The following is a 13,755-nucleotide window of genomic DNA, read 5'->3' as shown; positions in this document are numbered from 1 at the left end:
TCTGTGAAAGGACTCACAGCAGCCCTGCGTGTGTGAGTGGGCATGGGCCTTTTTCAGCAATGGTTTCTAATTTATACAGCATTGAAAATCCACAGCTATAAATAAACAGTCCTGATGGGCTTTGCTGCCTACTCAAATACTTTATTAAAAAAAAAAAAAAACCTCCACCAACTACATGAGAAAGGAAAACAATGTCTGGATGTGAATTCTGGTTTCTGACACTTGGCCCTCAGAGGGGGGATGCCCAGTTTTGGGATGGGTTCAGTGCTCAGCCAGGTGGCCTTCTGGGAGGCCTGGTCTCACCCCACTTATTCCTTGGCCTCCTCCCACTCCCCATATGCAAGCACAACGTGTTTGGGGATTACAGTATATGAGACTGACTTCCTGTTATGACAAGTATTGCGAGTAGGTGCAGAGGAGCTGGAAATAGTTTGAGGAATGTATGACTCTTTTGGAAGGGGTAGGGCTAATGTATTGTTTAGACAAACATAATAAATCTGCTCCCAAATTCAAAATTGATTTCACACGTGAGACAGAACCTCCAGAACAGAAGCACAGGGACCTGTAAGGTCCATGAGGCAGTAGTGTTGCTCCTACCTCTGCTTGTATGCATGGGTGAGAGTTTCCCCTGACCACCTTGCAAATATACAAGAACTTTTGCTTTTGTAAATAACAGCTTTCAGACCAGTTACTGCTTTGCCTGTAATAAAAATGAAGGTGGGCTCAAGAGGCAACCATCTGTGTAACCTCGAACCAATACTTTCCCTCCTCTGAACCCAGTGTTGAATTGGAGCCAGCTTTTACAGGCTTGCAAGGGCCAAGTGGTGTTCATCTCTTCCCTACTCTGCATTCAGTGACTTTGATAGCTTGAACAAAGGCATGGTAGTGTTTATACCATGGAAATGGGCAAACACTATAAAGCAGAACCTTAAAATTTTTTTCTAGAGAGTTAGTTTGTAAACATTTACCAGCACACCAATATCAGAAACTAAGTTTATTCATTTGAAAAATGAGAACATAATACATTTTCTGCTTATAAGATTTCTGTGAGGATAAAATAAGATCATGGTGGTAGGTGTGGTTGTAAACCACATGACACTATACAAATATTATGGCTAGTTATTTCATCCGTTGTATTGTTCTTTACGCACTAATAGCCCAATGTGTTGTTTTTTAAGCACTAATAACCTAATGCAGCCTTATGTAGGCACTTCATACCTTTTAATGAATGTTTAATCAATATTCTTTATAGGTGTTTTGTTGCCTCTCTCCCCCAAAGTTACAGCAGCGCCAAGGAGCATTGTACTCAATGGGAAATGGTTCTGAGGTATTTCTGGTGTTGGGATACATACTGCACAATGGCCAGTCAGGCAGCAATCAAGGTTTAAGTTGGCCCTGGGGACAGTAAAGCCACAAATAGAAATCTGCTTGTTCATCCCAGCCAAGGGCTTACTACGACTCTGAGAAGTATGCAGCCACCTTCACCTTTGGGATGTGGAAAATTTGGGTGACTTTGGTGGGCTTCATATTTGGGAAATTTCCACTGTGACCACTGCTTCCGGGTTCCTGCTGAGACCAGGTGCTCTGAGCATCCGAGAAGCAGCAGGTATAGGAAAAGAGAGGGTGTCTTCAGCTCAATCTGGAAAGACTTGAGGCTCATATTTACATGAGTGTAGAGGAGTAGGGACCAAGCAGGTTTCTTGGTACCTGTCCTAGTCTCCCCTTACACTGCCTGCCCTACAGGCATAGCCTGCTCTCTTCCCTAACCCTGCAAGACCACTCTTGGTATTTTTGAGGAATTTCTAGTGCTGCAATATATATTGCACAATGGTCAATTATATAGCAATCAAAGTTTTATTTGGTCCCAGGCACAGTTTTACCAGATTTTATGCATTTTCACCAAATTTCTCCTGTACTATGTTTGGTTGTGAAGCCCAAGTACAATTTACCCTGGTGCCCACAACCCAATCTTCCTGGGCCTTATGACACACTATTAGATTTGACTATCTCTATCTACCACTAGACATATATTATTTGTGTTCTTTACAAAATATGCCTGTAAGACCTGGGAAATTCCACTAGAAAGGTCAAACCAGGGTTTATTAATGTGCTTGCTGACAGTCAGCTTTGTTAAATCATAAATTAACTCAGCAAACTGATTTGCTCCAAAGCACTCTCTACTCTCCTCACAACCATATCACTTCCCAGTTAGACAGTTCCCCAAGTAAAATTTACACTTATTTGACAAGTTAATCAATACTGAATAAAAGGGATTTTGACAGTGTCATCATGTTCAGTGTTTATACCTTCCCAGAATGCTTGCTCACAAGGGGGACAGATTTCCTAATATTTTTTAAAACTTATTTTCTCATTGCCCCAAATAATTTGCTGTTATACCATACCAGGTAGACAACTTTAGTAGCTGCCATCTCCCTACACTTCTATCCAGATTGAGGGGGAAAAACAACAGATGAGCAGTCCGTGAAAATAGCTAGCTTATGAAAATGCTTGTTTTAAGGAAAGTTGGGATTGTTAAAAAATGGCACAAGACTGGGAATTAACGTATCTGGGAGACAAAAGCCCTCATCTCAGTTCTCACACTGACTCTTTGGCCTCATGCAGGTAACTTCTCATCTAGGTCTGCAGCAACTGCCTCTGTAAAGAGTTTGAATGATCCTAAACTCTTTTCTCTGTCTAAACATTCTCTAACACTGAATTATGAGTTTCTTTGGCCTATGGCCAGATTTTGACCACAGACCGTCCTCCACAGAGGTCAGATGAAGGTAACAAATTCTGAAACAGCAGGAGTTATTTTTGGCATGTCCAGTAAGCCTTTCAAAACCCAGGAGTCCTCAAATTAACCATCTTCATAACCCTCTTGTTGAATTTAAATATTGTTTACTGTCCTTTCTACTTTCTTATGTTTCTCCACCACATCCCCCCACCAAATAAAAAAAAAATTAAGAAAACTTCCATGTTTTCTTCCTTTTTAGTTCTTGTAAAACAGCATATAATCACTTCTTCTTCTTCCTTGACTGCCTCAGGTCTCCTGTGCAAATAAGAAAAGAGAAAGACTTCAGACTTCAGGGTTTCCCTAACAGGTGTGCTTACGTAGGAAGACATTTATAGTGACTTGAGGCAGTGGAAAGTTGAGGACACGTTTCCAAGGCAAGAGGATGTAATTTAAGGAAATCTCTCACATACCCAGCAATGTGCTAGAGAAGACACTCTCCTCCAAAGTGTATCTGTGTGGAACTCCAACAGTCATTTCCTTCTGTATAAACTTACATGGTGTGAATATAACAGAAATAATCTTTTCTTTTTTTGTTTCTAGAAAGTGGGGGTGGGTCCTTAGTCTTGCATTCTCATGGGGCTGAGCAGTTTCTAGGCTTCTTTAGATCTTCAAAATTCCTCTCTTACCATGTTTCCACAGTGAGTGGCTAGAGATAAGCAAACTGTTGACTTAGATCATATTATCTCATCCAAACAAAGTTTATAAAATGGATTTCAAACTTTGGGAAATAATGTTGTTTGTTATTATTCTTTTCTTTATTGATGGGATGTTTTCCTAGTGGAATACCTCCTAGTTGGTGGTTAGGGAGTTAGGTCCACTCCTAAGTTTAGTTCTTTCTTCATCCTCTGTTAGTACTAAGGATTAGAGATATTTTAGACCAAACATTTAATGGTCATCTTATGTAAGATCCAAACATTTTATACTGGCATGGTAAAGGAACCATAATCAATATCACTATGGATACCATATGTAACTATACATCTTATTATTCCAATAGTCAGGACACAGGACAAGTGAAAACATACAATTCACAAAGATTTACACCTATGTATCTACAACTACAAAAGCTACTGCTAGATCTTGAATTGAAAATTTGAAGAACATGTGCCTTGTTTCAGCTAGTTGGTTTGGAAAAGGGTGAGAAGGCAGATGGTTAGGGGTGTATAAGGTGTTACAGGAATGAGATTTGAGCACTGATGAGTACAGTCACAGTGCAAAAGTTGCAGGAAATAAATGGAGCTGAGGGCTGCTGGAGAAAGCCTTGTGGGGAAAGAGGCCAAGGAAGAGGGATAAGGAATAATCTAGAGGAGGGACTGTTCAGAGGGAAGAAGTTAGGACAAGAAAGGCACAAGTGGTTTAGAGATACATGAAGAGTCATCTCATGACAAGATTCTTTTGTTATGAAATGATCAGAGAGAATATACAGGCAGACCTTGTAACAAATTTCTTCATGGATAAAAGCAAAAGGTAGACTAGATGGCCTCTAAGCAGCTTTTAACACTAAAATCTCCTTTAAAAAAATCTGCTCTAGAACAAATAGTATTAAAGGAAGGCCTTAATTCATTCTACCCAAGGCACCATCATGAGGTCACTTGGCCAGACTGAAATTTTCAGTTGATAAACTATTCTTAGGAAGAAAGGATCTATGGTCTCAGACCTCAGCCCATATCCCTCCTGGATGTAAGTAGAGGGGTCATGGGCTACCAGGACAAAATAGAAGGCCTCCTATATGTAGTAGGTGCATCCAGGAGGCAATCAGTTCATTGTTCATGACTCCTTATTAGTATTTTTAAAATTTGCCTAGTTATTTCATAATGTGCAGTCAAGGTCAAGAACTACTGCTAGAGAGATACCTGCATATTAGATGGGTTTTGACTGATAACTTCTTGAATGCTCAGTACTTGGTTAGTGACTCCCAACTAAGGGCATATTGGGTCTCAGGATTTCAGAAGCTGAGATTCCAATTAATTCTAGCTTGAATTAGCTTGACGTCCTAGTTCACTCTAAATTCTTCAGGAATTTAGAGTGAAACCATCTTTGTCAATTTGCATTCAGTTAGGTGGTTGTTGCTTTCAATTGCCTTAGCTAAGGAAACTGGTAATTTATGCATAAATTAGTAGGAGAGGATTAGAATGTCCACATAGAAAAGAAGGTTGCACATTTTTGCTGAAGAATGAGATTAACAGCAATAGTGACTAACTCTATGTGCTAGGCCCTGTTCTTGGCACCTGACCCTTCCCAAGTCATTTATTTATGGTTTTCCATTATCCTAGGAGATGGGTACTAATACAGTCTCCATGATGCATAAGAGAAAACTGAAACAAAAAGATACTGAATGCCTTGCAAAGTGTCAGAGATCTACAAGAATATAAGATCTCTTGTAAGTTCTGGGTTAAGAACAAGTTAGGAACCCAGGCAGTCTGGCACAGAACCTTTCTCCTAACCATTGCTTCCCATGGCATCACCAATATACTCCTTTGAGTTCCTGTCCTCATTCAAGGAGTCTCAGGCTGTGGAAGGAGGTGAGAAAGTAAAATTAGTGCTGAATTTGGACAGAGTAGGTGGCTACTTAGTAGGTGTTCCCATAGATCAAGAAGAGAAGTTTAGGAGAGGAACTCAGAGATAGAGAAACCACACAATTGACTGTCCAAGCCTAGACAATGTGATACTATATGCCCATGGACACAAAACTGAGACATGTAGTTGCCCTTACTTAGAGGTCATCTGAATGGTATTAACCCAGGTTACATGGTTGAGGGAAATCTTAGTGTTTTAAGCAGACTAGGACATGTAAAATGTGTTTGCATAGATAGCTCTGTTTAATTTAGGCAATTTAAAAGTATTCACTGCTATTGGAATTTTAAGTGATCTAACTTCTCTCTTTTTTAAAAAAAATTATTGATTTTAGAGACAGGAGAAAGAGAGAGAGAGACTGTGTGTGTGTGTGAGAGAGAGAGAGAGAGAGAGAGAGAGAGAGAGAGAGAGAGAGTGAGAGAGAGAGAGAGAGAGAGATTGATTTCAACCCACAACCTTGGCATTTCAGGAGGATGCTGCAATCAACTGAGCTATCCAGCCAGGGCTCTGACTTCTCTTTTAATGTTTATCCAACCATTTGTAAGGAAGATATGTTCAGAATTTAACACATTTATGATACTATTCTGATGTTATATAGCATGAATGCCTTTTTATTCATTGTATTCTTAAGGAGTTAAAAATCAGGAGAGAGGAGAGACACAGCAGTCTCCATCTCTTTACAGTAATCTGTCCCTCACACAAACATTCACAGATGCACAATGCAAATGAAGGTCCACATGGTGATGCCAGCCTGTTTGCTCATGGGTCCTAATTGTGGTGAAAAACTGGATATAGTACTCGAACAACAAGGCTTATTGAAAGAGTGTGGTATTGAAAATAGTGAATCAATATTAAATATAGCAAAAATTTTGTTTTTTAATTTAATGGATTTTCAAAGTCACTGTTTAACAATTTAAAAATTAATCATTATTGAACTAAATACAATTGATTTAGTAAAAAGTTATTGTTCTCTGAGCTCTGAGTAATCGATTTTTCTCTGCACATCTTTATTTGCCCAATTTTAAATGGATTAGTTTTTTCTTTCTTCTTCTTCTTTTTTTTTAAATATAGATTTTGGGAAGGCATCGGAAATCTTTACCCAGAATTTCAAGGAGCCAAAACTAGTTAGAATTAGATGTCAACACATCTGAAATGTTAACACATTTTTTTTTCTGGATTGTCTCCTGTGCTTTGGAGTCCTGAATTTAGGAGTAATTTTTAGTATTCCATTTTTTAAGTGTTTGCTTTCAAGGAGGATATTGCCTTTGGGACTTTCTTAACTGGTTAAATTCTCTACAAGTAGAAAACATGTGAAAAAGCCAAATGCATGCTGATTTATCCAGGGCTTCATTCTCCTCTCAGAAATGTACACTCTTGTGCTGAAACTTCTGAAACTGTTGTGGTTTTTTTTTTTTTTTTTTCAGACACAGCTTATGTTTTCACACTAGTTCATAGATTGGGCGGAAGATGCCACTTCTGCCATTTCTATTTTGATAGAACAGAATGGCATGTGGGTGTGTGATGTGGGGGACTGTATGTGACTCTTGCCTTCCTTATATACAAAATCAGGATACAGTTCCCGCACTTCTCCTTGGGTAGGGAAAAAATCATGGGTATTTTGCAACCTGACTTTTTGGTGGTTAATTTTCCAACAGAATAATATTTGGGGGGTCGGGGTAGGGAGGGAAGCAGGGACAATAAAATTTTTCATTTTAAAATCACCTAAGATTAATTTTTCTTATGAAGAAGCAACATTGTTCTACCCACCAATAATTAGAAAGCTTAGCTAGCTGACATATTCACATTGCCCTGTCTAAATGAGAATTTCAATCTCAAGTACAGGATGTGATCTTGTCTGGTAAATGTTTTACTAAAGTTTGAGAAGCAACCTAATGGGAGCGGGAAAGGAAATCATCCAGGAAAGCACTGCTGAGGTTGAAAGAGCTGAAAGGGTCATTTCCTTCAAAGCCAAACCAAACCAAATTAAAACAAACAAACAACAACCACAACAAAACCTTGACATTTTAACATCTTGTATCTCTCAAGCACTTACTTAAGGGAGGGAGACTGAGAATCCATTTGTTCATGCTGGGAGTGGTGACACCTTGCTCTCTGGGTCCTAAATTCTCTAAAGATTATTTTTAGCCTTGAAGTTAAATGAGGTGTCATTTTTGGTAGAAGGGGAGACAATTTCATGGGGTTCTCTGATAGAATATGAACTTCCCCCAGTCTTTTTCCTTTGCCTACCTTGATAAGACCCATCTGAGTCCTTGGGCAAAGGTATCAAGCATCACTGCTTTCTGCCTTGAACTAGTTTCTCTTTCCAAGAGGAGTGGAGAGAGTGTAAGGAAGAAGTATCTGTAGGTAAAATACAAGTAAACTGACCCCATTTCCAGTGGTTGAGCTTCTCTCCAAGTAGGTAGATGCTGGCACCAAAGATGTAGCTGAGAGAGAAGAAGGCTGCTAGACCCACTGCGCTGAGTTTGGCAAACACCGGATACACCCATGTACCAGTCTTTAAGTAGATCCATAGGACCCTGCAGAAAATCACAAATCACAATGATTAGGACAGTAGTGGGGAAAGTTATTTTATTTTTAGATCAATAAGTTCTAGCTCAAGCAAATTAAAATAAGGCATTGGGGATATTTGTCACCAGTTAACATGTTCCACAAACCTACAGAAGTGAGTCTTTTCTAGATAGACTTGATTTGATGAGACATTCTATTTCATGGACTGGGCTTGGCTAGTTTATGTAACCAATTAAATTCAATGATGGTGAAAAAATATGTGAGGATATTGAACACATCATTAGTCAAATACAATATGGGAGAACATGAACTATTCCTTTCCCTGAAGGATATGACCTGCTGAGACATGGAGCCTGCTAAGACCACATCCCTTTGCTGGGTCTCAGCCAGACAAGTGGGTTTGCATTTCTGTCCCTAAGAGTCATGTCTAGTTTTCCATTAGCTCTCCAAGTCCTTTGGGGCAGGAAGGACAGAGATTGAGCATTATTACTCTAACACAGTATGCCTGGGGTTTAATTGTTGGCTCTAATTTTACCATATAGCAATGGACAGAGTGTTTAGTAGGAATGGATGGAATTACAGGAGGCTCAGGTCTTGCTCGTGTGAGGGTAGAATATAAGTCATTTCTGTAAGCCAAGAGAAGGAAATAAATGCTAGGAGAGAAGCCATAATGTCTAAGTGAAGCCTAAAAATGCAGTTTTCTGGAAATAAGCTGCAGTAGAAGATTCCAAAGCCTTAAATAACTTTTAAAATTAAATATGAGAAAGATGTTGTATCAGGTACAGTTTATAATTTATTAAGAGCATAGAATCTGGAACCAGGTTTCCATGATTCAAATCCTGCTACCTATTAGTCATGTTGCATTCAACAATTTATTCAACTTATCTGTCCCTTGCCCTCATGTGTATAGTGGGGGTGCGAATATCATGCACCTTATAAGGCCATTGTAAGGATTAAGGGAGTTAACACACGTAAAATAGAACATTGCCTAGGATATTGCTTCTTTCCTCTAGGGATGGCACAGTGGGAGTCTTCTCAGCAACCTTTCTTTTAAGGTTATTCATTTCTTGTAACAATTAGGATAAACCTTGTTTATATTTCAAAAAGGACATTCCAATTTGGATACCCCAAGTTATCAAAGGATGGAAGAATGAAATTCTGAAAGCTTAATTAAATTTTCAGAACCCCAAGTGTAGTCATGATTGTTTCAAATACTTGAAGTTTGTCAAGGAAGAGACAAGGGCTAATATCAGGGCCAGGACTATGATGAGGCAAGGGAGGCACCCATGGTGTGAAATTTAAGAGGCTGTTTCTATGCACCAAAAGACATAATCAACAGAGTGAAAATGCAACTTACAGAATGGGAAAAAATACTGGCAAATCATATATCTGACAAGGAATTAACTTCTAGAATATATACAGAACTCCTGCAACTCAACAAACAACCTAATTAAAAATGGATAAAGGACTTGAGTAGGCATTTCTCAAAAAAAGATATAAAAATGGCCAACAATCACATAAAACATTTACATCTTCATTTCATTTGTATTTCCCTAAATCGTGAATCATAAGGGAAATGCAAATCAAAACTACAATGAGATATCACTTCACACTTATTAGGATGGCTACTATTGTAATTGCAGAAAATATCAAGTATTAAAAAGGTTATGGAGAAATTGGAACCTGTGTGCACTACTGATGGGTATGTAAAAGGATGTAACTGCTGTGGAAAACAACATGGCAGCCGCTCAAAAAGAGTAAACATAGATTACTATATGACCCAGCAATTCCACTTCTGAGTATGTACCCAAAAGATTTGAAAGCAAGGATGCGAATTGATATTTGTACATCTACGTTCATAGCTGTATTATGCACAATAGCTAGAACACGGAAGCAACCCAGAGCCCAACTATGGATCAACAGATAAATAAAATGTGTATACACCCAATGGAATATTATTTGGCCTTGAAAAAGAAGGAGATCCTGACACATGCTACCAACATGAATGAACTTTGAGGATATTATGTTATGTGAAATAAGCCAGACACAAAAGATCATATTATTATATGATTCTACTTACATGAGGTATCTAGAGTCAACAAATTCATAGAGACACAAAGTAGAATGGTGGTTCCCATGGTCTGGGGGAGGGGGAAATGAAGAGTTACTGTTTAATGGGTACAGAATCTCAGATTGGGAAGAAAAAAGTTCTGGAGATGGATGGTGGTGATGGCTGTGCAACAATAAAAATGTACTAAATGCCACTAAACTATATGCATAAAAATGGTTAAAATTGAAAAATTTTGTTATGTGTATTACATAAACGAAATTTTTAAACATATTTAAGGAGGCATCACTCTTAGGGTCATACAAGTGTTGGGTTGGCCCTTGGTCCCTAGTTGTGGCCCTACTAGTACTCTGAGGTCTCAAACTTATCTAGGTGCTCCTCTCATGTATTGAAAACTTTGCTGAATTAAAAACAAATGATAATTATTATTTCCAATAGTTCAATTCTGTGAATGTGCAGCTATTAACAAGACCATTTTAGAAAGACATCCACAGCACTCCTTTTCTCCAGGGCTATCTCTCATAACAGCCCAGAGAATGTACAAGGGACAGGAAGTAAATAGCCCTGAGTGGCTAAGGTTAGGAGTTTGGGGTCAGTGAAGACATCTGAGTATATTCTAAACAAGTTGCATTAATTAGTTCACTTTGTTTACTTTATATACTTGAAATGGGGGCTTCCTAGTTCCCATGCACATTTATATAAGACAGTCTATAAATAAGGACATTCCCCTAGAGGCCTGGAAAATTTGTTTACTTAATTTTTGTTTCCTTCAGCATAAGGTTTTGGAAAGGAAAGTTCCTGAGATAAACTAATGAAGTCTGTACTTTCACAGAAAAAGTGCGAAGAAAGTTGTATGTTAACTGACAGTGAGGAAAGTAATGAAAATTCAAATAAAGGATCAGGCAAGAATGCACTTATTTAATGAAGGGAAGTAAGCAGAGAGGCCTGAGTGAGAAGATGCCACACTCATTTGGTATCATTTTTTTATGGCTTGCCCTAATATATGTCAAAGGGGAGAGAGACAGAGAGGAAAATGGAGTGGGAGAGGGAACAGAGTGGGGAGAGAACAGGAGGAGGAAAAAAAAAAGGAGAAGGAGGGAGAGAAGGGAGGGAAGGAAGGGTGGGATGGAGGGAAGACTTCAAGTCTTCAAGTCTAAATTAGCAAGTGAAAACTGAATTCATCATTGTTCTCTCAGTCAGTGTCAGCTTTTCCTTAGCCCCCAGGGGAGATCCCATAAAATCATATCTAAATGTTTCTCCACTGCACTCATTTCATAATCTCAGTCTAGGCTCCTTCATCTCACCTGGGTTTCTGGAATTGTTTGCTCATTAGGCTTTCTTGCTTCCTTCAACCCACTTTCCATACCATAGGCCACCAGTAATCTAATAATCTTTCTAAAAGAGAAACCTATTCGTGGTGCACCTCTGATTCCAGTTGAACCTCATTGCTTTAGGAAAATATCTAAACTCCTTCACCCAGCCCACCTGGCATTGCCTTGGTCCACCCATACACCCTTAGATCTGCAGTCCATCCATATTGAACCCCTTTCTGTTTCTTGAATACACCAACTTCTGCAGCTTCTAGATCTTTACCCATACTGTTGTCTCTTCTTGGAACACCTCTGACCTTTTTACATCCTGGAACACACTTCTTGTTCTTGGTCTAGCTAAATGGTATCATGCTTCAAATCTCAGCTTAAAAGTTAGTTTCACTAAAAAATATTTCATGAACATTCTTTAACCTCCATTTAGTTAGGTTCTTATGCCTGGTGCTTTCCCTACCCATGTTGCTTATTTGACTATCTTTCTCACTAGCATGGAAGCTCTATGGGATCATATCGTCATACACATCAGTTTCCTAAATGCAAGAACACAGCATGTTCTTTATGTTTTTAAGTGAATGGCTATTGGAAAGGCCTGGGGAATTCCAGTCAAGATGGAGGCATAGGTAAACATCACTCACCTCCTTGCACAACCACATCAAAATTACAACTAAATTATAGAACAACTGTCACTAAGAATCATCAGAAGTCAAGTTGAATGGAAGTCTAACAACTATAGAATTGAAAAAACTGCATCCATCCAGACTGGTAGGAGGGGTGGAAACATGGAACAGGCTGGTTCCACAGGCACAACCTGGATAAAAATTCAGGAGGGATATCACAGGAGTGAGGAGTCCCAGCCCCACATCAGGCCTCCCAGCCTAGAGTCCCAGTACCAGAAAGATAAGTCCCCATAACTTCTGGCTGCAAAAACCCAGCAGGGATTGAGTCAGTGGAAGAAACTTCTGGAGTCCCAAGCAGTCTTCTTCTTAAAGAACCCATATATGGACTTAATCAGACTTATTCCCTCTGAGCTCTAGCACTAGGTTAGCAGCTTGAAAGGCATCAGTGGCATACAGGGAGGAACTGAACTGTCTAGCATCAACACAAGAGCTGGGAGACAGCTTTCACCCAGACAGAAAGGTGGGAGAAGCCACTGCCCCTTCTCTGACCCTCCACACACAGAGCCACAGAGCTGGCAGGCCAGTGCCACCTTTGAGACTCCATCAACCTGGCTAACACAGTTGGCCCCACTCTGGAGATCCCCTGAGGCACCATCCCACCCAACTTATAGGCCCACCCAAACTGTTTACAGTGGCTTTTCCATGTGAATGACTGGCCTAGGCTCATGCTTCACAACTTCCTAAATCCTCTCAAACAATCAATAGCCAGCTTCAGTGAGCCCTCAGCCCCCATATTTCTTGCTAAGTAGCCCCAGGTCAGGCACTGGCAGCAGCCATCCTAGATTCACAGTTTGGCTACACCTGGGAATCTCTAAGCCCAACATGAAGAGCAGCCATCTCAGACTGCTTTATAACTCAGGCAGGGTGGCCACAAGCAAAACACAGGTGGGGCTGACCTTGACTTGTACCACCCAGAAACCCCATGGTTTGTGTGCCCATGGGGCTCTTTGGACAGCTACAGACCATGCAGAAGCACCACCACCCTGCCCCCACAGCTGATCCTTCATGGAGGGCAGGGGTTGTGGTCAGTGGTCACAGACAATACTTGCAGCTTACTGGCCTGGGTAAGTTTCTCCAGTTGACCTGCAAATGGAAGCCAAGGCTCAATACAAGAAGAGGGTGTACTCAGCCCACACAGAGGGCACACCTCAAGTACCCAGCTTGGGTGATAGTGGAGGCTATGCCACTGGACCCCATAGGACATCTACATTAAGCCACGCTACCAAGACAGGGAGTCACAGCAGCTCCACCTAGTACATAGAAACAAACACAAGGAGACTGCCAAAATGAGGAGAAAAAGAAACATGCCCTACATTAAAGAACAGATCAAAATTCCAGAAAAATAAATAAACAAAGAGTTCAAAACACTGGTTATAAGGATGCTCAAGGAACTTAGTGAGGACCTCAATAGCATAAAAATGATCCAGTCAGAAACAAAGGATACACTAATTGAAATAAAGAACAATTTACAGGGAAACAACAGTAGAGTGAATGAAGCCAAGAATCATATCAATGATTTTGAACTAAGGAAGCAAAAGACAACTGATAAGAACAACAGGAAGAAAAAGGAATCTAAGAAAATGAAGATACTGTATGCAGCAGCTGGGACAACTTCAAGCATTTCAACACTCGCATCATAAAGGTGCTAGAAGGAGAAGAGAAAGAGCAAGAAATTGAAAATCTATTTGAAAAAATAATGAAAGAAAACTTCCCTAATTTGGTGAAGCAATAGACATGCAAGTCCAGGAAGCACAGAGTCCCAAACAAGATGGATGCAAAGAGGCC

The 13,755-nt window shown here is 39.8% G+C and overlaps 1 protein-coding gene across 2 annotated transcripts in view; it reads right to left on the bottom strand.

The window, feature by feature from the left end:
• Positions 1 to 979: 979 nt before the first annotated feature.
• The window catches only part of ADTRP (androgen dependent TFPI regulating protein), an 87,114-nt gene continuing 74,338 nt past the window's right edge, over positions 980 to 13,755 (bottom strand). For both annotated transcript variants that reach the window (XM_045199596.3, XM_024565318.4), the window contains exons 6-7: positions 7,754 to 7,905; positions 980 to 3,049 (exon numbers count right to left, since the gene is read on the bottom strand). In XM_045199596.3, coding sequence (XP_045055531.1) covers positions 3,015 to 3,049; positions 7,754 to 7,905 — 187 coding nt within the window. In that variant the 3' untranslated portion in view covers positions 980 to 3,014. The remainder of the gene's footprint in view (positions 3,050 to 7,753; positions 7,906 to 13,755) is intronic.

The sequence above is a fragment of the Desmodus rotundus genome, chromosome 3, assembly GCF_022682495.2.
Source record: "Desmodus rotundus isolate HL8 chromosome 3, HLdesRot8A.1, whole genome shotgun sequence".
Lineage (NCBI taxonomy): Eukaryota > Metazoa > Chordata > Mammalia > Chiroptera > Phyllostomidae > Desmodus > Desmodus rotundus.
Note: the sequence above shows the minus strand (reverse complement) of the source record. Positions and strands in the feature narration are given on the sequence as shown.